The following is a 26,563-nucleotide window of genomic DNA, read 5'->3' on the forward strand; positions in this document are numbered from 1 at the left end:
CTTTTTTTCATCACTTTTTCAGGGTTTTCTCCCTGAGAACGTTTTTTCATTGTCGGGATGCTTTTACCCCGCTTGATGCTTCGATCATCCTGATGTTTGTTGCAATTGGTGCCTCTTATCCTTGTGGTAGTATGTACCAACCACTTTTTCGTTTGAGGTATCTGTTCTAGAGCCATCCCCAAAATCATTTTCTCAAGGTTTTTACCCTTTATCGATTTTTGAGTTTTCTAGCTTTTTCTGGTTATTTTGGTGCTTTCTCTATCTCAGGCTAGTCTCTTTTATTTGCACAGCCCCCTTGAGTAGCAACCATGTCTACCATCTCATCTGCTTCTACTGGCGGAGACACCATGGCTCTTCCTACCTTTCCTCCTTGTGCTATCAAGCTTGATGGCACAAACTACCTTATGTGGTCACGCTCGGTCTACATCTCCATCAAGTCCCATGGCTATTACGATTTAGGGGTACCTCACTGGAACCACGAAGCATCCGACCACCGGTACTAAGATTGACAAGTGGGAGTGTGCCAACTCTCTGGTTATAGCCTTCCTTGTCAACTCCATGTTACAACTTTCCCGTGGCTATCTCCTCCTTGACTCCACTGCCAAGATTTGGAAGTCTGTCCAGGAGATCTATTCCCAGGCAGGGAATGATGCTCAGGTCTTTAAGCTTCGCCAGAAGGTTCGTGATCTAAGGCAGAGAGGGCTCACTCTGTCACAGTATTACTATAAGTTGCAGTCACTATGGACTGAGTTGGATTTCTATGAGTATACTCCTTCCACCGCTGAAGATGTCACCAAGTTTTAAAAGCGAGGACAAAATCAGGGTCTATGACTTTCTAACAGATCTGAATGTGGAGTTTGATCAATTGCGGTCCTAGGTTTTAAGTCGTGTCCCCTTTCCTACCTTAGATCAAGCCTATGTTGTGATCCAACTTGAGGATAGTCAACGTACCACTATGCTTCCACTACAAGCTGCCACTCCTACTGAGAGATCTGCACTTGTTTCTGGCACTCAGTCCCTTAGTGCTGTCCCACAGTCTAGTGACTCCTCTTCTAGAACTCTAGTGAAGTGCGATTACTGTGGGAAGGAGCGACACATCAATTCATAGTCGTCTTGCTGATACATCTAGAAAAGGGTGAGGGAAGGGTCGTGTCGATACTTCTGAGCAGGTCAACCATACTGAGAGCCCTAACTCTAACTCTGCTCTTAGCTCCTCAGTAGCCTCGCTATCATTTGACGAGCTTACTGCCCTCCAGCACCTCTTGACACGTCCAGACTCTCCTGCACCTATCACTGCGAGCTCTGTTCATTCCATCCCTTTTGGGTCAGGTATCTCCTTTTGTGGCCATACTATGTCTGTCCCTTCTACCCCTTGGATTATAGACTCTGGGGCTTCTGATCATATGATAGGCCGCTTGTCTCTTTTTTCATAGTACACTACTTGTCTTGGTAATGGTAAGGTCAAATTGGCTAATGGGACTTATTCCACTATTCTGGGGAAGGGCTCTGTTGGTTGTACCCCCTCTTTATCTCTTTCTACTGTATTGCATGTTTCTTCTTTTCCAACTAACCTTTTGTCCATTAGTAGTCTTACTTTCAGTCTTAACTGCAAAGTCACATTTTTTCCGTCTCATTGTGTTTTTTAAGATCTGGTGACAGGGGCAACGATTGGCTCTAGTAGGGTATGTAGTGGTCTGTATCTGCTTGATGATGACTCGGCGTTGGTCTCTGATCAGGCTCTTTAGACATCTTCTACGTCACCTCCCATCTCTGAGTTACTGCAATGGCATCGTCAGTTGGGACATCCCCCTTTAGGAACTTTAGTAAAGTTCCTTTAAAAATTCAGTTTTTTTGTGAGGCATGTGTTTTGGCCAAACAAACTCGAATCACTTATTCCGTTTCTGGAAATAAAAGTGCCACTCCTTTTTCATTGATACATTCTGATATTTGGGGTCCATCCCGCAATGTGTCTGTCAATGGTTATCGGTGGTTTCTCTTTTATTAATTGTCATTCTCGGACTACTTGGGTTTATATGATGCGAACCAAGGACGAGACCTTCTATTGCTTTCAGCAGTTTCACCGCAAGGTTCAAACTTAGTTCGGTGCTACCGTTAAGATCCTTCAAAGCGACAATGGTCGGAAATATTTTGAAGGGTCCTTTCAAGCTTACCTTTCTAATCATGGGATGATTCATCAAACTAGTTATGTGGATACACCAGCTCAGAATGGGGTTGCTGAGCGAAAGAATCACCACCTTTGTGAGGTAGCACGCTCTCTTATCTTTAAGATGCATGTTCCTCCCTAGTACTGGAGCGACAAAATTCTCACTGCTGCCTTTCTTATCAACTCAATGCCTTCTCGGGTCCATACCTACAGCTCCTCTCTGGATCTTTTCCAAGGTTCCGCTGCTTTTCTTGTTCCTCCTAAGGTATTCGGTAGTGTTTATTATGCTCGTGACCATCATCCTCATGGAAAGTTTGATCCCCGTGGTCTCCGATGCATTTTTCTGGGGTATGCTCCTAATCAGAAAGGCTATCGATGATTTCATCCTCCTACTCGGCGATGGTTTGTGACTATAGATGTTGTTTTTCACGAATCTGCATCATACTTCACTACGACAACTCTTTAGGGGGGTCTCCTTCCATTGTGGAAGATGTGCCGCCGTCTCTTGAAATTGCTATCCCTGCTAGTATCCCGTTTCAGGGGGAGAGTGACACTCCTACTTCTCCTACTGCACCTAGGCCAGAGATATGTGTGTTTAGTCGCAGAGAGCAGACTCAAACCACTACACGTTTAGCATCTACCCTACCATGCCAGTCGTCTCCTCTCGAGCCTGATCTTGTCCCCTTGGACCCTGGTAATTCTCCTCCTTCTGTTGATCAGTCTCTTGAGTTGCCTATTGCTATTCGTAAAGGCATTAGGTCTTGTACTTTACATCCTATTGCTAAAATTGTTTCTTATGACTCACTCTCTCCTTCCTACTATAGTTTTGTGTCTTCTCTTTCCTCTGTGTCCATTCCTCATACCTGGCAGGAAGCGAGTGCAGACTCACAATGGCAGGTAGCTATGGTTGAAGAGATGCAGGCTCTGAAGAAGAATGACACATGGGATCTGTGTCTTCCCTCAAGAAAGAAGACAGTTGGGTGCAAGTGGGTCTTCACAGTAAAACCTCAAAGCAATGCCAAACACACTCTGTTCAACAAGATATCTGGTGGGAAGATTGCTATCCTAATAGTCTATGTAGATGATATTGTTGTTACTGGTGATGATCTGGTAGAAATCTCTCGCCTCAAGAGATACTTGAGTGAGGAATTCGAGATCAAAGACCTAAGACAACTTCATTACTTCCTCGGCATTGAAGTTGACAGGTCTTCTCGTGGGATCTACTTGTCTCAGGGGAAGTATGTGCTTGATCTTCTCTCTGAGACAGGCATGTTGGGGTGTAAGCCGGCAGACATTCTTATTGAAGCTAATGATCACCTAAGTAGCAAGGAAGGTTATCCGGCAGATAGGGGGATATCAGAGATTAGTGGGGCGGTTGATCTATCTCTCTCATACACGCCCTGACATAGCATTTGCCATCAACCTAGTTAGTCAGTACATACAAGATCCCTATTCAACTCACAAGGAAGTTGTGCTGCATTTTCTCCAGTATTTGAAATCTGCACCAAGACGTGGCATCCTTTTTTCTCCTCATAATCACCTTAAGGTGTAGGCCTTCACTGATACGGATTGGGCAGGTTCCCCTAATTACCACAGGTCTACTACTGGTTATTACACCTTTATTAGTGGTAACCTTGTTACATGGCGTAACAAAAAGTAAGCCGTGGTTGCCCGTTCAAGTGCCGAAGCAGAGTTCCATGCTATGGCACATGGCATTTGTGAGCTCCTATGGCTTTATGGTCTTCTCACTAATTTAATTGTTCCATCTACCCTTCCTATAAAGCTCTTTTGTGATAGCAAATCTGCCAATAGCATTACTCACAACCCTGTCCAGCATAATCGAACCAAGCATGTGGAGATTGATCGACACTTCATCAAAGAGAAACTGGATATAGGCCTTATCATTGTACCTTTTGTTCCTAGTAATGAACAACTGGCTGATATTTTTACTAAAGATCTTATTAGTGAGATGTTTCATCCTATTATCTGCAAGTTGGGAATATGTGATATCTATGCACCAACTTGAGGGAAAGTGTTATAATAATGGGTTTTATGGGTTTTAGGAAAAGTGTCAGTTACCAAACGGACCCTAAGAGGTTTAATGGTCTTTGTAATACTCTAGAACCTTCTCTGCATTGTTATAAATAAAGAGGGCTGGTGTCATATTAGACACAAGTCATTACCCCATTCAACATTTATGAGTTATGCTATTTTAAGCTTGCAATACTCATTTCATTGAAGATCTTGTTGGTTACCTATTTCTGTAATTCTAGTTGTGATGTTCTTTGATTGACTTGAGCTTCCTTTGCTGGGAAGGATTCTCCTTTTTGGGTAGAGTGTGTACTCTCCATCTAGCTTAGGTATCATGCCCATTTTTTACTTGTGTTCCTATAATATGTCAGAGGCCAAAGGAAGAGGCCAAGGGATAACCCGAAGGATGACAGAGATAGATTCAGATGTGACCACTGTGGGAAATTTGGACACACTATAGAGAGATGTGGGTGCTTCATGGCCGTCCCTTTAGTTTGCTTGAGGTAAGAGAAGTGGTGCTAGAGCACACAATATGATGATTGAGGTTGGACATATTAGATATCCATCTAGACAACTGATAGACTCCAATTCTCTCACTTGGGAGGATATTGCAGCATTTTGTAGAGTCATGTTATATTTGGATAGCTCCACTTCTACATCTACAGAGTCAGATTCTTCAGCTTCAGCTAACAGGCCCTACATCTGCTACTTCCACTGCCTCTTCATGGGTCATTGACTCTAGCGCTACTGACCATATGATCATGGTTTAAAGTATCTCCGATACCGATACGATATCCTCCGATACGTATCTAAAATTTATCAGACCGATACGATACATAAGATTTTTTAAATCATTTCGTATCGATATATATCCTACGATACATACCGATATGCATCAATACACCATCGATAGACATCGATACGATATGATACGATATATACCGATATGACTTTATGGAAAATGTAAAATCGAGGTGAAATGTACGTTTCGGTATGTATCGGTATGTATTGGCGAGTATCGGTGTGTATCGATCGGTACGTATCGATGAGTATCGGTATGTATCGATCAATACATATCGGTATCAGTATGTACCGATATAGTGTGCTTCGGTCATATAATGGCCAAGAGGTTTTTTGTTCCAAAATTGCTACCAACTATATTTCTCTCTAACTAAAGTGGAAATCAATGTTGGGAACAAGGATTTTACATTTATGGGACAACTACAAACCTTGAATTCTTAGTGCAATACCCTCAATTTAGTGTTTATGCATAATACATGTTATTAATAGCTTTTTTTAACAAATTCTTTATGCAAAAGTGTTTGAAAAATTTTTCCTATCCATTTATGTGTGTATCTTTAGCGTATCTTAGCGTATTTCCGATACGATACGATACCCTCCGATACGTATCTTAATTTTGGCCAACCGATACCGATACTTTAATCCTTGCATATGATTGGTATATCTCAATAGTATGATTATAATTGTCATGGTGTCACCTTACACTGCATATTGCCTTACGTTTTAGACCTTATTTATGCCATTATTTATGCCAAATATCATTTAAATAAAATTTTCTTCAGCTAAAGGGAAAGTGTGCCTTCTTAAAAAGGCTTTATATGGGTTCAAACTTCAAATAGTCTCCAAAGGCTTCGCTTGAGAGATTTGACAGGCCATTTTGAAGAATGGGTATTCCCAAAGTCAAGCTAACCATACTTTATTTACCCGATAAGGTAATGGTACTATCACATCCCTTATTGTCTATGTGGATGATGTGGATGATATTGTTGTGATAAGAAATGACGAGGTTGAGATAATGAGATTGAAGTCTCATTTGGCCCAATAGTTTAAAATTAAAGATCTTGGACCTTTGAAGAAATTCTTGGGGATCAAAGTGTCAATATCTAAGAAGGGAATACATATCTACTAGCGGAAGTTTGTGTTGGACTTACTGAAAAAGACAAGAACATTGGGTTGCAAACCAGAAGATTCTCCTATTGATGGAAAAGACTATGGTCCATCACTTATTGATGCAGAAAAATACCAAAGACTAGTGGAAAAGCTGATCTACGTGTCCTTGATTCACCCAGACATCACCTATGCAGTTGAGGTGGTGACCCAATTATGCATGCCCCCAAGAGTGGGCGCTTAGATGCCTCTCCCTTATTAATCAAGAAACCAACTCTTAGTAGGAAACCTACTAAGAGTCTAGTACAACCAAAGACTAACTACAGTAAATAACAATGACTAATTTGGACTTAACCTAGACTATGACTCAACTTAAACTTCTCCAGCTCTCAACTTAAAACTCTAACTCTCCTACTCACGGTACAATATTCAACATTGTGAAACTTTCATATAAAATGGTTTGCAAATAGGATTGTATTGAAGTCAATGGATGAGAGACTCACCTGAATCCAAAGGCAAATAGGAGGAGAAAAATAGGAGACGCAGATTTACACTGCAAAAAAGAAAAGCATAGAAACGAGATTGAACGTAAGTTTTAAATAGGGTAGCAAAATACATGAAATACAAAGCAGTGCAAAAAGAGAAAATTAAAGACAATAGATATGTTATAAGTTAGAAATACATTAAAAATACAAGAAATACTAATCTCATTTTTTATTAGTAAAAAAAAAAAGGAAAAAAAACATAGACACAATATAAATTCAAAATTATACAAGGAAAATAAATTCCTATTTTTTAATTAAAAAGGAAAGTGAATCATCACACAAAACAAAACAAAAATAAATAAAAATAAAATAAGAAAAGAAAGGATGAACAACAAACCATAGTTGCAAATGTTACAGAGATGAAAACAAGAGAGGCATTGCTCAGGTTTATATCCAGCGCAGTTCCAAGAGCTGTTGGTACAACTGTGAAAGGCAAAGTCCATCTGTGGCATTAGTTGTTAGAGAAGTTGATAAAATAAGGAGCATTTGAATTTTTTTCATGGCCAAAACTACGAAGAAATATGTGAAACTATTTGTGATGTATTTACAGAACAAACCAGGCCATCAAACTGGAACAAGAATACATTAATAGGCTCAATTTGAGTGCCCAATTGGTTGTATGGGCCATGGGCTTTATATTTTTGGGTTTACTGTTGTATTGGACCAATTCTACAGGCCAAAGGGGATTTTAAGTCATATACATGAATGTGATTAAGTAGTTAGTTTCTATTTGGCAATGTTCTAGAATAGTTCTACTTTAAAGAGAGACTTGAATTATAAGAGATTCTCCGTACCATAGATAGGGGTTTCCTATTTTTCTTGTTTCCATAAAGTTAAAAATAAAGAGTAGGGGATCATACCCACTACTATAGATTTGAGAAATAATTTGACCTTAAGCTTGTGAGTTCTGTGACTATGAGAGATGAAGCATCTTTGAATGGGATCAAAATTTTTCTCCTGTGGTGCGCAGTAGGGAAACCTTGATGGGATTGCATGGCTAGAGTTGGTGGGATGACTTCTCCACAGTGGGTGAGAAACCTACATATCCTTCTTCCTCCTTGTTTTCTTTCCATTGCTACTGCAACCCGGATCTATGTGGAGCTGTCCGGTGCCTGTCCTAAATTCTAATAGATGTGATCATTATCTACTGTGTTGTGTGGAAGGAACTATTGGTGATAAACAGTGCTGCTGGAATCATTCTTACACCATGCGCTACTGGTTGTCTTGTCCTGCAGAATTCATCACTTCATTATATCTTTTGAATGAACCATCAGATCCTTGTGATCTTTTGAAGTGCTGACACACATCCAAAGGCAATCTGTCGACCTGAACTGGTTCCATCCACTGATCCTATTGGCTGTGACAGTAAGCCTTTATTTTTAGGGCCCATTTGATAATGTTTCTGCCGTTTCTGTGTCAAGAAACAGCAGAAACATAAATTTCCGTTTCTAGGAACAGAAACGGCTTTGTAGGTGTTTGATAAACCTTGTTTCTGGAAACATTTTTCCAACATGCAAGTTAAGCTCCACTGGCAATTTCACCGGCGATATGGCGTCGTTTGCACACGAGAGAGAGAAAGAGGCAGATTGGCCAACAATCCCCACCACCACAATCCCCAATAATGCCAAACCCACCACCCCGACCACCATCTTCCACAACTTCAGATCCCTCTTTCTGGGCAGAGCCTCCACCGATAGCTCCCACCGGAGTATGCAGTTCAGCTGCGTAAGCGTACCCATCGATGCAGAGAACCCCATGTAAGAGCATTGGTTCACATAATCCTTGAGGTTTATCTTCTCACTGAGAATCGGGCTTCTAGGCTTTGGCAAACCCTCGTTGGCCATGTAAACCTCCATCAGTTTCGCCTTCCCATTGTATTGGACCCAAACAGAGTAGTTCTTTGGATTTTATGGTGCAATCTCGGCCCCAAATTCGGAGAGCGACACCGTCTTGTTTGATTTGACGCTGTTGATTGCCATCCAGGTAGAAGTCTTGCTTCAAGGTGTCGAGTTCAATGGCAACGATCTTGTTGGATGAGTTTCCATCTAGGGTCGCATTCGTGAGCCCCAATCACTGGCCAAAGCTGGCCAACGGGATATTCAGATCTGCGGCGATAAGGAAAGCAAAGCCCTCGCCAACGGACTGGTTGGGAAGTTTGTAGATGCTTATGAGTAAGGTAGAGTTGAAGGAGGCGACAAGTTCCAGAAGTCTGTTTCCGGAAACGGAAAAACGTGTTAAACTTGTTTCGTCAAAACCGGTTCTTGAACCATAAATCAAAATAAATTTCTATTTCTATTCCTAGAAATAGGTGAAACGAAACGGGTTTACCAAAAGCTTTTGTTCCCGTTTCTCTGTTTCTTGAAACAGAAAACCACATAAACAGATGAAATGCACCATTATCAAACGGGCCCTTAGCGTTAAAGATACTGTGAGGAGCAGTGTTGTGTACCATTGAATAATGAGATAATGGGATAATGTTGAGTTGTAATCAATTTAGTTATTTGCATTTGTCGTAACTAGACTTATATTGTAATTAGTCTTACTCTTAGTAGGGTTTCCTATTGAGTAGTTTACTTAATATAATATAAGAAGGCTAGACCATGATAGATAGTAGATACTACTCATTCTGAATCCATCGTTGTTCTAGCTCACCCTCTCCTTCATCCATCGTATTGTCCTCTCTCTCTCTCTCTCTTGGTTCTCTTCTTCTACCTTTCTTTTTTATCTTCTCTTATTCTTCTTCACAGATTCTGGTTTATTTGATTTTTTCCACATGGTGTCAAAGCTATGTAGAAGAAAAAGAAAGAATAAAGCATACTTGCTCATGAAGATATATACTGCGTGATGGTCTGTGATAATTCTTCGGCTGCTACTGATGTTCTCTCACATGCAGGTTAGTTAATAGCCCTACATGAAGTCTTGCTCTGCTTGAGGTCTTCTCTGTTCAGGCGAAACCCACAGTCCAATTAGAGTGAGTCAAAACTTACTAACCTTTTTGGTTCATTCTGAAATTCTTGGCATCAACTCCCTACATTTGGTTGATTGAACCCTTATTCCCCCTTCCTTTCACGTCTTACCTGTACTGCAGCCGCCAAAGTTTGGTTCAATCTACTCTTTGTTTTCATATCCATTGGGCCTGAAACCCTGGGAATATGTTTCCTACCCTAGGGCGACTCAGCCTACACAGTTTGGAGCTGAACCGAGTTGGGGACTCGGATATCTGAATCCATCTTCATAGCTGGAACTGTTCATTCGGCCCAAAACAGTTTCAGAGATTTTTCATTATTTTATTGGTTGATGATTTGATCTGCCATATTTTGCATTCAAGAGGTCTATGCCTTAGGAATCTAATCCCAAAATTTCATCTTGATTGGAGTTTACAGAAAGAGATATACCTCCTGAAATCAAACCAGGTCTTCCGCTGGATCTGTTGAGTCAAAAGGAAGAAGATAACCTTCTTTCTTGGTATGCTCCAACTCAGAAAGGCTATCAGTACAATGGTTTGTGACTATGGATGTTTTTTACGAATTTGTGCCTTACTACATTGTGACACCTCTTCACGAGAAGTATCCTTCCATTATAGAAGATGTGCCACCACCTCTTGAACTTGCTATCCACCTAGAAACATGGAATGGGAAGACAAACCAGAAAAGGAGGAGAAAAAGAATAACAGAGGAAAACGAAGAAGAAGAAGAAAAGGAGGGAAGTCACACAAAGCCACAGTCATGCAGGCTCTCAAATAATTCCATTCAAATTTCATATTCTAAATCTACCTTGCTCCATCGATTACATGTCTAATTTAAAGGAAAATTAAAACAATTAATAGAAACTTCTTGAAAGGAAACTACTCCAAAATTAGAAACTAACTAATTCCAAAAGAAACTACTTCTAAAATTAAAGAGAATCAAATATCCTAAGATTGCTTCCCTAATTATCAACTACCAATCCTTGCCAGACCAGAATATCAGTTTGAGTTGGTTGTGTCTTGGCTTAGGCCTCTATAGTGGGTCAGTTCGGTCCAGCATTAGCTCGCCTCCTCTGAAAAGAACTCGACTCCGTTGAGTTTGAATGAGATCCAAGAATGCCGTCAGAGTCAATGCGCCTGAGGAGAAAAGTACAAGCTGTTTGCTTGAGTTTGAGAGGTGGAGGATCTTTTGCCAGAAAAAACTTCATCTCAAGTCCACCATGCTAAAAGGAGTATGTATTCTCAAAACCACAGTGCTTGGCTTTCTTGTCGAACAACTATGAGCGCCCTAGAAGAATGGGGCAAACTTTTAGGGGGAGAACATCACACTGCACCTGATTGTAGGGATTCGAATGAGGCTCCGTTTTCAGACCCAACTTGCAAACATCTTCAGTGATGATGTTGGTGCAACTGCCAGGGTCAATCACCATATTACACAAGCTATCACAGCATCGCACCCTGGTCTAAAAGATACTACTACAACGCCAATCGACCTCCTAGGGAACCTTCGTTGCAGTTAAAAGAGGACGAATAACATAGAACGGTTGACGCCACCATCATTGTCACCATCATTAATCTCATTAGGCTCAAGATCACACTCAGCCTCTAGATTTACCGTTCCTATTTTCAGTTGCTCTTCTAGTACATAGGGTATAAAATTGTCCTTGTCGATGTATGCTAAGAATCGATTAGGACACTGATTAGCTCAATGCCCGTATCCCTTGCATGTGAAGCATTGAATAGCCTTCTTTGGAAATACTGAGTTCCTGTTATAACCACGCCGAGGTGGGGAGTAAGGTCTGTCTGAACCATGGCAAGGAGGGGAGTTTGGAAGAGCTAGTCGTGTAGGTGTTGTTGAAGAACCACTAGCTTGTGGTTTATTAACCGAAACCGATTTCTCTTGAGGAGAAGATTGTCGTGGGCGTGAGGTATCTCCTCTAAAATGTGTCGGGAAAAGTCCTCCGAGTGCAGGGCTTCTTCAGACTTTCCCCAACCTGATAGACGACCTGAACTGCGTCCTCCATGGTAGACAATCTACTAACGGCTAGTGTAGCACTAATCTGTGGATGCAAACCATTGCAAAACTAAGACTTCCTCGTCCCACTCAAAGTCAGATCAAGTGGCTAAACAGTAGAATCTAGCCACATAGTCATTAACTGACATATTGTCTTGCCTCAACTGCACAAACTTAAGGTGTACATGTTGCTTGTAATTGATCGGTTGGAATCTTCTGGTCCATCAGACCTCGCATCTCAGCCCATGTAGTAACTTGCCCAAAACCTTGAGTCTGAATTTGCTGCTGGTGTTTTATCCACCACACCCGAGCTGTCCCTTTCAATTTTCCCTCTGCAAATATCAATTTTCTAGCCTCTGTCAAGTTGTACCATTTGAAGAAAATCTCTAAACTGTGAACCCAATCAAGCTACTGCTATAAGTTGTGGTCCCCATAAAAATCACGGACGTCCAATCTCGCTGCCTTGTCTGCTCCGTCATCATATCGTCTAGCCCCATATGGTGGTGGTGGTGGAAAGGGAAAGTGTGCCAATGGGTGTGGGGTGACATGTGGCAACCCTTGTAGGATGGAGTTGGAAGAATCCTCAGATAGCATGGGACCCTTTCCTTTCTCAAAAGCTGTTAACCTGTCAATGGATGCCTACAAAGAAGTCATCACAGTCTGCAAGGAAGTGACATTATTATTGAGCGTGTAGACATTTCCCTCTTGTTACAATCCCAGATACCTGTAATCAAACCAGAGAAAAGAGAAAGAAGAGAAATGAGAGAGAGAGAGAGAGAGAGAGAGAGATGCGATCGAAAGACTCCCAAAAAGAGGAGTAACCTACGATCAAACCAGTATTGTTTGATCGCAGGTTTCCCCTTATTTTATATATTTTACCATAATTAAAAATGACAAAAGTACCCTCAACATATCATTAACCCTAAAACAGAACCATGGGCTGATAAAACAAAATCGTCCCTATCGGCCTAGTGAAACTAGCGCTAATCCCAATAGATTAGCGTCATTCTTAACACTCGCCCTCAAGCTGGAGCATACACATCACCCATGCTCAGCTTGGTACAACCATTACGAAAACTAGGCGCAAAAAGAGACTTGGTGAACATGTTAGCCAACTGATCTGATGAAGGAACAAAAGGGGTCTCAATCAGCTTCTTCAGAACAGCATCACGAACAAAGTGGCAGTCCACCTCTATGTGCTTGGTCCTCTCGTGGAAGACCAGATTACTAGCAATGTACACAGCCGCAGCTTGGTTGTCACAATACATCTTCACAGGCTTGGTCACTGGAAATCCCAACTCCAAGAGTAAAGACCAGAGCCACATCAACTCAGTAATGGTATGAGCAATAGCTCTGTATTCTGCTTTGGCACTAAATCGAGCAATAATAGTCTGCTTCTTGCTACGCTATGTAACTAGATTACCTCCAACAAATATACAATAACCCGTAGTAGATCTCAAATCACTAGCAGAGCCGGCCCAATCAGCATCAGAATAGCCAACTAGTCCATATGCCGATTAGGACAATAGATCAACCCTTTTCCAGGAGCACCCTTTAGGTAACGAAGAACACAGACAGCAGCATCCCAATGAGCTTTCTGAGGAGACTACAAGAATTGACTGAGGACTCCAACAGCATAGGAGATGTCAGGACGAGTCACAGTAAGATAAATTAACTTGCCAATCAAACTCCTGTACTGATGCACATCCTGGAGAGGTTCGCCATCATTAACACCAAACTTCTGGTGAGGATCCATAGGGATATCAACAGGTCTGGATGCAAGCATACCAATATGGCAATATCAGATAAAAGATCCAACACAAATTTTCTTTGAGACAGACTGATCCCTTTCTTGCATCGGATCACCTCAATCCCAAGAAAATAGTGAAGTGGGCCAGGTCTTTAGTCTGAAAGTGTTGCTGTAGATAAGCTTTCACTTCAGAAATTCCTGCCTCCTCATTACCAGTAAGAATAATATCATCAACATAAACAAACAAGACAACCAATTTATCACTTCTACGACGAACAAAGACAAAATGATCAGAATAATAGTGAGAAAATCCATAAGTAACTATGGTAGCACTAAACTTGTCAAACCATGCCCGAGGGGACTGTTTAAGTCCATAAATAGCCTAGTGTAAGCGACACACACGACCTTTATTCTCCCCCTGAGCAACATAACTAGGAGGTTGCTCCATATACACCTCTTCCTGTAGATCACCATATAAGAAGGCATTCTTGATGTCCAACTGAAACAAGGGCCAATCAAAGTTGACAGCAAGAGAATAAGTAGACGAACAGAGTTTAGTCTAGCAACCGGGGAGAAGGTCTCAAAATGATCAACTCCATATGTCTGAGTATACCCTTTGGCAACCAGACGGGCTTTCAACCGCTCAACAGAGCCATCAGAGTGGTACTTAACAGTGTACAACCAGTGACACTTCACCAAATCCTTACCAGGAGATTCCAAGTACCACAACTCAAAAGAGCTTCCATTTCTACATTCATGGCAATTTTCCATCTAGGAATACTTAGGGCATCAGTATGGGTATGGGGAATAGGATTAGTAGAAAGAGATAGGGCAAGACCATAGATGGGAGAAGGAAGATGAGACAAGGAAACAAAGTTATCACTAGGATACACAACCATAGATTTTTTAGTGCAAGAACGTGTACCTTTCCTTTGAGCAATTGGTAAGTCATCAGACAAAGGAGGAGGAGCTTCACCAAAGGAAGGCAACAGGGGAGGAAGTGAATCAGTTGGAGTATTGGTTTCTCCACTTAGTTGTCCAACCATCTTCTTGCACTGATAAACTTGTAGGAGAGGTGAGTCACTGGCAAGGATTAAAGTATCGATATCAGTCGCCGTATCGATCGGCCAAAATTAAAATATATATCGGAGGGTATCGTATCGGAGATACACTAAGATACGCTAAAGATATGCACATAAATAGATAGAAAACATTTTTTATACACTTTTATATAAAAAAAAATAGTTAAAAAAACTATATATAACATGTATTATGCATAAACAATAAATTGAGAGTACTGCAATAAGAATCCAAGGTTTCTAGTTGTCCCATAAATGTAAAATCCTTGTTCCCAACCTTGATTTTCATTTTAATTAGAAAGAAAAATGGTTGGCAGCAACTTTGAAACAAAAACACCTCAAAAAATAAAATTGTGTTTTTTCTAAAAAATTTCCCATCTTGGCCATTTTATGACCGTTTCGGTACGTATCGGTGTGCACACCGATATGTATCGACCGATACACACCGATATGTACCGATACATATCGAAACATACATTTCACTTCTATGTTGAATTTTTCATAGAGTATCGGTACGTATCAGTGTGTATCGTATCGTATCGGTGCGTATCGGTATATATCGTAAGATACGTATCAATACAAAGGGTTTTAAAAATTCCATGTATCGTATCGGTAAGGGCTGATACGGTACGATACGATACGGACCGATACTTTAAACCCTGAAAACTGGCACTAGGAACATCAGGGAAAGGTATGAGAGGGAATGGGTGGTGGAGATGGAGAAGACCACTCTATACCAAACTAGGACACCTGAAGAGAAAAAAAATGTGCCCTCAAAGAAAGTCACATCGGCACATATCACGACGCCAAGGCGAACCAAGGCGGTGGAGGATTGTCTCAGCGCTTAGGCGAGTAGGCGCCCTCCTTAAGGCGAACAAGGGGACCAAGTGTTATTTTTATTTTTCCTATTTTCTAACATTATTTAATAAGCGCTATATACCTTGTATCCATAAAAAATCAAGATTAAGCATCAATTCATTAAAAATCAACAGTTAGCCATATAAAAAATTAACATTAAGTCATATTAAATTATAAAAAATCAACATTTAGAGAAATGCTTTTGTTCTATAATAAGTTTGATTGATCAAATGATTTTATTTTTATATGGACTTTTTGTATTAGTTATAACATAAAACCTCCTTTCCAAAAAGTCTAAGATTACTTAAATCTGAGTTGTAACGACAAAGTTATGCTCCAGTCAAACTTATTTTCAAGTGCGTGAATGCTGTTAAAATCGCCTGAATGAAAATAATTTTATGAATAGGACTTTTGGTTTTTAGCAATTCTTTAACGTGATAGAATTTATAAAATTTTCATAATTGAGAAAAACCCCAGCATTTAAAAGTTGAAAATCGCCCCTATAACCAAAATCCAGTTTTTGTTCTTAAACGGGGGGGTTGACTTTTTATCCTTTTGGAATTTGATTTTTAAACTATTTTATTGGATTCAAATAGAGGGTATTTGCTTATTTATGCCAAATATCATTTAAGTAAATGAATAATATCTTAAGTAAAATAAACATTTACTTAAATGTTGGCATAAATAAGAGACAAAACCCAAGGCAACATGTAGTACAACATGGCGACTGTCGCCTAAGCCCCAGGAAAACTGCCTGTATGCCTAGGCAACGACTAGGCAACTCCTTGACAACTATGCATGGCACTAACAATGTTCCTGTGAGTAATAGGGTCATAGCACTTGTATCTTTTCTGAGTATGTGAATAACCCAAAAAGATACACTTAGTAGACCTAGGAGATAATTTATCTACTTACACATGCAAATGATGAACAAAGCAGACACCCAAAGACTTGGGGAGGAACAAGAAAACTCGGCAAAGTAGGGAACATAATAGAAAAAGGAGACCTTTCTGAGAGAACTGAAGATGGCATGCGATTAATCAAGTGACATGCAGTCAAAACCCCATCACACCAAAAATGCTGAGGAATATGCATATGAATCATAATAGCTCGAGCTACCTCGAGAAGATGCTGGTTCTTGTGCTCTACTACCCCATCTGCTGTGGGGTAGAGGCGCAACTAGTTTGGTGTATCATCCCGCGGTTGGCACAAAAATCAAAAATATCATTTTGAGCATATTCTATCAGAACGAAAAATCTTAATTAAAATACCAAACTGAGTTTTTATTTCATTATAGAATTGTTGAGACACATAAAAATTCAGATCTGTCTTTTGACATATAAAGCCATGCAATGCGAGAATGATCATCCACAAAAGTCACAAAATAGCGAAAACCAAATCTATTACTAATTCTGCAAGGACCCCATACATCAAAATAGACTAAAGAAAATAAAGACGGATTACGAGACACAGAGCAAGATGGGAAGGACACACGATGATGTTTGCCCAACTCACATGCCTCACATTCTAACCTAAGAACAGACTTAAAATTAGGAAATAAAAGTTTCAACCTAAACAAAGATAAATGTCTTAAAAGACAGTGCCATTGGAAAGGAGTCACATCCCCAACAGCAGTAGCAGTAGCAGAAGAAGTAAGAGAGCCATAGTTGAGATAATATAAACCATCCTTTTCACACCCTCCACCAATCGTCTTCCTTATGTGAATATCCTGAAAAATACAGTAAGAGGGAAAGAAGGTTACTAAGCAATTTAATGAGCTAGTTAGCTGACTCACAGAAAGAAGACTTAATGGAAATTATGGAACATGTAACACAGAAGATAAATTCAGAGAGGGGGTAGGAGAGATAGTACCATGGCCTAGAACCGGTGTGGAAGCACCGTTGGCTAGAAAAACAAATGTAGAACTGGTACTAAAGGAAAAGGTCTTAAAAAGTATTGATTTACCAGTCATAAGAGCAGAAGCACCTGAATCAATGATCCAGGGGGTAGAGGTAGTGGTAAGAAGGGCTGAGGTACCAGTATGAGCGAAGGTGGCAGTGGACGTAAACCCACCATTGGATGTATTAGAGGATGCCTCGAGAGTGTGTAAGCGTCGGAGCATCTGATTGATGTCATTGCGCAGACTGGTATATGAATCTCCTGAAGGTCTCGGTTTAGCATCAACGGAAGATACTGTGTCAGTACCATCATCTGACACTGCATGATTGGCCAACTGGGTTGCCCACTCTTGCTTGCCATGCTTTGCCCAGCGAGTCTCTATAGTATGGTTGGGCTTCCCTTAATAAGTGCACTGGGCTGCACGACCAGAAGGCTGTCCACTAGAACCTCAACCAGTCGATCCACGACCCCCCCACGACCGTGACCACGTCCACAGTTAGCAAGAAAGGCAGAATTGTATTTGGAAGATTGATCAGATTTAGTTGAAGTGATACGCTGCATTCACGAATAAGTGTCATTCAGAGTAGGAACAGTGTCGCCTGCAAGTAAATGGCCTTTCACTGCCTTCAAATCATTATTCAAACCAGCCAAAAATTTGAAAACAAAAAACTCATTCCGCTGAGCCTTCGATTTGTCAATGTCTATGGTCAAGGGCTAGAAAACATTAAGTTCTTCAACCATTCCCCTGAAAGTACTATAATACTCTGAAAGAGATCTGTCAAGCTGGCGAAACTAGAACAGTTTCTCATAAATATCATAGATACGGGTCATATTCTTTTCTTGAGAGTAAGTTTCCATAAAATCGTCCCATACTCCCTTTGCAATAGAGTGAAACATGATTTTGACAGCGACATCTGGTTCCATACTATTCCACAACCAGATTAAAATCAAAGCATTCTCCTTTATCCATTCATCATAACCCTTGTCAGATGATAAAGCAGAATCAGAAGTAGTATACTTAAGTTTATACTTGGCCTTAAGATAAACCTTCACAGACTGAGCCCAAAGTAGGTCATTTGAGCTTCTCTTGAGCTTAATAGAATAAATTTGGACATTAATATTATCCGAGGCACATGCAGTAGTCACAGAGGTAGTAGACTTGGTCTCATCCATGAGAACCGAAAAAAAAGTGGACAAATAAAGTAACAGAAATACCAAAAAACAGCAAACCACACCTGAACCACAGCGACTGGCGCTAGAGCCCTTATAGGAATCAATTAGGTCAAAGAAGAAGATGGTTGCGGTCCAAGGTCTTCAAATCTTCAGCATAGTACCAATAAAGCACGATACATACACCAAATAAATCACTCCATATAATTTAATACATAGTAGATGCAGCAATAGGTGGTTGCACACCAGACGATTTCTTTGCAAAACCGAGATCAGCAGGGAGGGTTTTGAAAAGCTTGATTTGATTATAGAGGCTCTAATACCATGTTACAATCCCAGATACCTGTAATCAAACCAGAGAAAAGAAGAGAAGAATAAAAGAAGAGAGAGAGAGAGAGAGAGAGATGTGATCAAAAGACTCCCAAAAAGAGAAGTAACCTGTGATCAGACCAGTATTGTTTGATCGCAGGTTTCCTATTATTTTATATATTTTACCATAATTAAAAATGATGAGTACCCTCAACATAAAGTCATTAACCCTAAAACAAAACTATGGGCAACACCTCTAAAGTAGTCACTCATCCAGCAAGATTGGCAATAGTTGTATTAGTTTCTTCTCTATGTGAACCAATCTTTTGAAGGAGATCATTGTTACTCACTATAGCTGTAGGAATTTTTGGCTCTGATACCAAGTTAATGCTGAACTGGGATTTAAAAAAAAACCATGCTTGGTTCTCTTAATGGGCCCACCCAAATGAGAGAACTCAATAAACAAGATGCAGTGGCAGTATTGTAAATAAACTAAAGTAATAAAGAGAGTGGCAGAGTTGTAAATAACCAGAGTAATTAATGAGCTACATGGGAGATGGGACCTAAAGGGAATTAATGATTATTTGGTGAGGATAAAGTATGAGCAAAATAGTAGTATGGGATATGGGAGAATTAAAGACAAGTAGAAGGGTATAATTGGAAATCAGAATAAAAAGGAATGAAACAGCAAACTCACGATTCTTCTTCAACCTTGCATCAGAACCAGAAAAGGGGTGGAACTCCAAATAGTAGTCCTGTCTTATTCCTCCTTCACCACTAATCTGCTCCACAAGAGTTTCCAGGCGTAGGAAGCTACTCCAAAACCCTTATGCTCTCAAGCCCTACCACCTCCAGCAGTCATCAACCAAGAGAGGTATAACCCTCCAAACTCATATCTAGGTGCAGCTTGAGAGAACCTGAGTTGCAGGTTTCAGATCTCACAGTGTATTCATCATCAAGCACTCATACCATGGGTATTAGGTCGCCTATAGGTAAGGAAGCAACCCAATAACTTTCATCCCAAACCAACGAAGCACCAAAGAGTTTGAAGTCACTATCCAAGGTTGTAGTTACCGCCCAGAAACATGGAATGAGAAGACAAACCAGAAAAGGAGGAGAAAGGAAGAAGAAGAAGAAGAAGAAAAAGCAGTGAAGTCACACAAAGCCACAATCACGCAGGCTCTCAAATAATTCCATTCAAATTTCATACTCTAAATCTGCCTTGCTCCACCAATTACATGTCTAATATAAAGGAAAATTAAAACAATTAATAGAAACTTCTTGAAAGGAAATTACTCCAAAATTAGAAACTAACTAATTCCAAAATAAACAACTTCTAAAATTAACGAGAATCAAATATCCTAAGATTGCTTCCCCAATTATCAACTACTAACCCTTACCAGACCAGAATATCGGTTTGGGTTGGTTGTGTCTTGGCTTAGGCCTCCATAGTGGGTCAGTTCGGTCCAACTAAGCCAAGGCATCTGCATCACTAAATAATGTTAGAAAATAGTGAAAATAAAAAATAGCACTTGGTGGTCTTGAGGCGAGCACTTTTTTGCCTAAGCGCTTAGGCAGTCCTCCGATGCCTCGGTTTGCCTTGGCGCCGTGGAAACTATGCTATAGATCAAGTGCATCCTAACTGGCATCACATTCTTGCTCATATTTTATAGCACATTACAACTGTTTGGTTCATGGTTCATCGTCTCAGAAATCTCGGTTGAAATCTTGGACATTTCAATGATTTCGGTGGACCCCAAGATGAAAAACCTAGTATTTGGGAAATTTAGGTCCAAATGCCAGAAATTTTGTAAATTTTGGCTCAAATTTCTAGCAATAGCCCAAAAAAAAAAATACCTAGTTTCGGCCAGGTTTTAGTGGTTTCAGATCAAATCTCTGGGCCCAAACCCGAGATTTTGAACCTTGGGTTGGTTTTTGGGGTACCATTCCAAACAAAAAACCTGAAGTAGAAGGCTTTATATTTTAAAAGCATGTTAACAAAAAAAATGGGAGAATGCCTATGTGTCTTTTACTGATCACACAAGTCTCCTATTTATAATATAAAATCATGACAGAGTCATGATAGTCATGATAGGAGTCATGACTCATGATAGAATCATGGTAGGAATACAACAGAAAAATAAAGTATTTACAATTATACCCCCATCTAGCCGCCCACTCTAATTAGGGTCGAAAACCCCAATGTGCCCCTACGGCACACTAATCCTTATTCTAACACTCCCTCTCAAGTCGGTACATAGATATCACACATACCCAACTTGATTAAACTAGGATGGAACAACTTTTCAACCAGTCCTTTAGTGAATACATCAATTAGTTGATCACCAGACTTTACAAAATGAACACAAATCAAACCAGCATCCAACTTCTCTTTGATGAAGTGCCTATCAATCTCCACGTACTTGGTTCGATCATGCTATATTGGATTATGAGTAATATTGCTAACAGCCTTGTTATCACTGTAAAGCATCATAGGAAGAGCAGGTACACTAATATCATCCAAAAGTATATGCAACCATAGTAACTCACAATTCTATGTGCCATGGCACAAAATTCTGCTTTAGCACTAGATCTAGCCACCACATTCTGCTTCTTGTTGCGCCCGGTGACAAGATTCCCTCCTATAATGGTACAATAACTAGAGATAGACTTTCTGTCAAGTGAGCCAGTCCAATCAGCATCTGTATAAGCTTCAACTCGGAGGCGATCATGAAGAGATAAGAGGATCCCTTTTCCTGGAGCTGACTTCAAGTATCGTAAGATACACATAACAGCTTCCATATGAGAGGAATAGGGATCATGCATAAACTGACCGACCAAACTTACAGCCACAGCAATGTCAGGTCGTGTATGTGAGAGATCTTTCAGTTTTCCTACCAACTGTTGGTAAGAGCCTTTGTCAATTGGTTCACCCTCCTTTTCCTTGAGCCGACTACTAGCTTCCATAGGAATATCAGAAGGATGACAACCCAACATACCTGTCTCAGACAACAGATCAAGGATGTACTTCCTTTGAGAGAGAAAGACGCCTTTTGAGGACCTGGCAACTTCAATTCCAAGAAAGTACCTTAACTTTCCAAGATCCTTTATCTCAAATTCTTTACCCAGAAAACCCTTGAGATGATCAATCTCAGTGCTATTATTTCCTGTTACCATGATGTCATCCATATACACAATGAGTATAGTAACTTTTTCACCAGACCTCTTTATGAACATTGTGTGGTCAGCATTACTCTGCTTATAACCCACAAATGGCATAGCCTTGCGAAATCTTCCAAACCACGCTCTAGGTGAATGCTTCAATCCATAGAGAGCACGCTTCAACTTACAAACCTTGCCTTGAGTTCTTATGCTAGAGAAACCTGGTGGAATTTCTATATAAACTTACTCATCGAGCTCTCCATGGAGCAAAGCATTCTTTACATCAAGTTATTGAAGTTCCCATCCTAGGTTCATAGCACATGAGAATAACACTCGACAGAGGTCAACTTAGCAACTGGTGCAAATGTCTCCAGGTAGTCGATTCCATAAGTTTGAGTGAACCCTTTAGCCACAAGCCTTGCCTTGTATCTGTCAACAATACCATCAATCTTCTATTTTACCACAAACACCCACTTACAGCTAAGAGGTCTCTTCCCAGGTGGAAGAGTCACAAATTCCCATGTAGCATTCCTTTTTAAGGCATCCATTTCTTCCTCTATTGCAGCCTTCCATTTTTTTTCTCCAAGAGCTTTCTGCCAATTATTAGTGACATAAGTAGATGAAAGAGAAGACACAAAGGCACGATAGGAGGGAGAAAGGGAATCATATGAAACAACATGAGATATAGGGTGTTGACTATAGGTTGATCAGAAGGAGAGATTATACTTGAAGTATGAGGCTCAGTCGGTTCTTGATCCAGGGCTGACAAAGCAATGTGTAAAGGTGTTGTAGTAGTGGTGATGGTCTAAAGTTGCTTATTTCTGGTGTGTCCCCTACTATAACCATGAAGAGTGGAGTTATCAATTTGTCTCTGGAACTCACCAATGGTTCTCTGAACTGGAGTCATCTCCCCCTGTGTTGGAACAATAAGAGTCACCTCCCCCTAAGTTGGAACAATAGGTTCTGCCCCTTCACTATCTTGTGGAGCATGAGGATCCTGAAGTGATGATGATGGGTACACTGGTGGAGCTTGAAGTTAACAGTTTTTTCCCAAATCTAATTTTGGAAGAATTAGTATGCAGTCATGGTAATTGTGTTTCAATTTTTATATGTTAGATAGATAGAATGGTCCAATCTACAACTTCATGGAGTTGGATTCTTTTCAGGTTGTTGAATTATTTATTGAATTTTCTTCTTTTTTTTCATGATTTTCCCATAACAATATTTGGAAAAAAAAAAAATAGGAGTAATATGTGATGGATGTACTTCAAATTAATATATGTTAGACACCATTCTAAGGCTTGACCGAGTCGGGATTTTTTTTACTGTTTTTATTAGTAAAAATAAAAAATAGTTGATGAAAAAAAATGAAAACAAATAAGAAAGATATTCTATTTTGGTTTGAAAAATCAAGAAAAAAATAATGAAAGTATAAATATGTTTTCAACTGAAATTGATTAATAATGTGATGTTCATTAATTATTTTTGTTGATTAAGTAATTATTAATTATTAAAAAAATAATAATAATAATTTTAATCAAGACAAAAAATACAAGTCTTAGGGGAAATTTTAGAAATACACTATGTTTCAGTTTTAGGAGCCTTATTAGATGTCTACATGTTAATAATCTTTGCGTTTGTTGCAACAGTGTACAAACAAGTGCATAATGGCATGAAGGCAAGGATGCCTGATGTAAATCCCCATCATAGGCTACACTATTGTAGGAGGGAGATCCAGCCAAGCAACCATCGACCCAACCTTGGGTCGATCTCCATCTATTAAAGGACCATCGGCCAGAAAGATGGGCCCATCGATCCACTTAAGTTAAGTCAGCCACTTAAGTGTTAATTTAATTAGTTAATAAAGGCCCATTGGGCCCATCGATTTAAGTTAGTCAATAAGGCCCATAGTGGCCATTCATTTATGTAATGAAGCCCATTAGTGGCTAGTAGTTAGTAACTGATTAGTTTTCTAAGTTAACTAGGTTTCCCATGTTAGTCCTAGTCAGGGTTTTAAGTATCGGTGCGTATCGTACCGTATCGTCTGATACGTATCGGTATCGGTCATCATTGGTTCGATACGTATCGATACGCTCTAGGGAATTTTTGGATAGGCTATATGTATCGGTGTATCGGCAGCATCGTATCGTACCGTATCGGTACAATACGTACGATACTGTACGATACAAACTTTTGAAAAAAAAAATCCTTTGGGTATCAGTACATACTGGTACTGTATCGTACAGTATCGTACCGTATTGGTACGTATTGGTACGATACGGCTACTTAAGTGGAGAAATGGTCATTTTTGGTTTGAAACAAACACTTTAAACTCTCTTACCAACAGTTTTCTACATTTCTCTTCTTTCTTCCCCCTTGATTCACACTTTTTTGGAGACTCCAATGCTAAATTGAAGGAAATATTGAGGAAGTGAATGGTTCAAGCAAAGAAAAAAGCATAGTCCAAGAAGAACCTTAGAACTTACTATTCAAGACTTGAAAGTCTTGAATAGTAAGTTCTTGTATCTTTACTCACTTTTTTCAACTTAGGCTTAAATTATCAAGTTTTTTTACAAATCTAAGATTCATCATACTTAGAATCACATTTTGTGCATCATTATTACATGAAATCACTAGATTTATAAGAATTCACGCACTTTTTTTCAAAAGAAAATGAGGGTTTCAATTTTTTTCAAATTTATTAGATCTACTCATGCTCCATGGTTAAAAATGTTTAGATTTTTTATATGTTATGTAAAAATAAGTATTCTACAACTTCTATGGAAAATTTGGATTTTTCTCAAAAAATGTATTTTTCAAATTTTTTTATTCCGAAATTAATTAAAAAACAAAGAAAAATACATTAAAAAAAAAATTAGAAACTTTAGTTTATTCAACTCTTAAAAATAATGTTATAACTTATAATTACTAAATACATTATTTGAAATTACCCAACACTTTCTCCCCAAAAAAGTGAGGGTTTCAATTTTTTTTTTTTTTTATTTCTTAGATCTACTCAAATTTATTGGTCCACAATAAGTGGATTTTTTTATATGTTCTTTAAAAACAATTAATCTACAACCTCTATATTAATTTTTCTAAATAGTTTGTATTTTTTATTTTTTTATTTCAAAAATTAATTAAAATACAAAAAAAAATACAATTTTTTTAGAAAATTCAGTTCATTTTAGTTATAAACAAAAAATTATAATTTACTTGGCCAATGACCACGACGTGAAATTATATGCACATTTTTTTCCCAAAAAAGTGTGTATTTCAAGTTTATGTAAACTAGGAAAATTACAAAAGTCATTTTTTTTCTTTGGATGCATTTCATTTTAGTTTCTAAAAAAATGTTATTATTTACTAAAAACTAAATCAATAAATATGCATATTAAGTTTCATTATGTATCTTTGTAGGAAAATGGCGCCTAAAGAACAGTCTAAGGATATTGGATGGACTACAACCGAGAAAGTACAAGGCAATAGGTTGTGGACAAAATGCAACTACTGTGATACTATCCACCTAGGAGGTGGAATTACCAGACATAAACAACATTTGGCTGGAGGATTTTCTAATGTTGCCAAGTGTACAAAGTGCCGAGATGAAGTAAGCAAAGCAATGAGAAAGCACTTAAGGGGAAGTAGAGATAAAGCAAAAAAAGTTGTTGAAGATGAGGATAGATTGGTTGAGAATCTAAGGGATCATGAGGATTATGAAGGATCCGCTATGGAGGTAGAAGATGAAAATCAACAGCTTGCAAGAGCAATGCATATTTCAAGGGAGGAAGCAAAAGAAAAACAATGGATAATAGAACAGCTTAGAAGAAGTCAATCTGTAGGACCTAGGCGTGGTAGCCCGATGATTTATGAACAAGGTTCTGGCTCTGGAAGTCGTCCAAGTGTAGATATTGCAGGCACTGTGAAGGGCATGTTTGACAAATTCGCCTCCAGTGGTAAAGGCAAGGGGAAAAGGAGCCCAGAAATTAGAGATATGAGAGATGCACCATACAAACATCATGATGAAGGGGGCAACAAAGGATTGAAGAGGCTTTGCAACCAAAGACATTGCGTAAGAAAATTGGAAAAGCAATCTCCAGGTGGTTCCACAGTTCTATGATTCCACCTCACAAAGCTAAAGATCCATACTTCAAGGCTATGGTCAAGGAGATTAGGCATATGGGAAAAATGTGAAGCCACCCACACCTCATAAAATTGTTGGGCCATACTTAGATGCTATTGTGAAAGAGGTGGATGAATACATTAAAGAGTTTAAATATAAGTGGTCTGAATATGGAGTGACCATCATGTGTGATGGGTGGAGTGGACCGATGAGGATGGCCATCAATTTTCCCATATATTGTGATGGGAAAACAATATTCCATAAGTCTTTCAACGCATCCTCAGATATCAAGGACTCAATGTATTTGTTTAAATTAATGGATGAAGTTGTTCAGGACGTTGGGCCAGATAATGTTGTCCAGATTGTGACTTATAATGCCTCCAATTTCAAAAAGGCTGGTATCTTACTTATGGTGAAGTATCACACCCTATATTGGACACCTTGTGCAGCCCATTCTATTGATTTGATGTTCAAGGACATTGGTAAAATGAACAAAGTGCACACATTGGTTTCTGATGCCAAGATGATCACCAACTTCATCTACAATCACAGCTGGGTGTTGGCATTGATGAGAAAGTACACAAAA

The 26,563-nt window shown here is 39.4% G+C and overlaps 1 protein-coding gene across 2 annotated transcripts in view; it reads right to left on the bottom strand.

The window, feature by feature from the left end:
* The window catches only part of LOC122089063 (probable sugar phosphate/phosphate translocator At1g06470), a 93,166-nt gene that overhangs the window by 59,551 nt on the left and 7,052 nt on the right, over positions 1-26,563 (bottom strand). For both annotated transcript variants that reach the window (XM_042658497.1, XM_042658496.1), the window contains 2 exons: positions 6,986-7,071; positions 6,607-6,656 (listed from right to left, as the gene is read on the bottom strand). In XM_042658497.1, coding sequence (XP_042514431.1) covers positions 6,607-6,656; positions 6,986-7,071 — 136 coding nt within the window. The remainder of the gene's footprint in view (positions 1-6,606; positions 6,657-6,985; positions 7,072-26,563) is intronic.

The sequence above is a fragment of the Macadamia integrifolia genome, chromosome 9 (assembly GCF_013358625.1).
Source record: "Macadamia integrifolia cultivar HAES 741 chromosome 9, SCU_Mint_v3, whole genome shotgun sequence".
Taxonomy (NCBI): domain Eukaryota; kingdom Viridiplantae; phylum Streptophyta; class Magnoliopsida; order Proteales; family Proteaceae; genus Macadamia; species Macadamia integrifolia.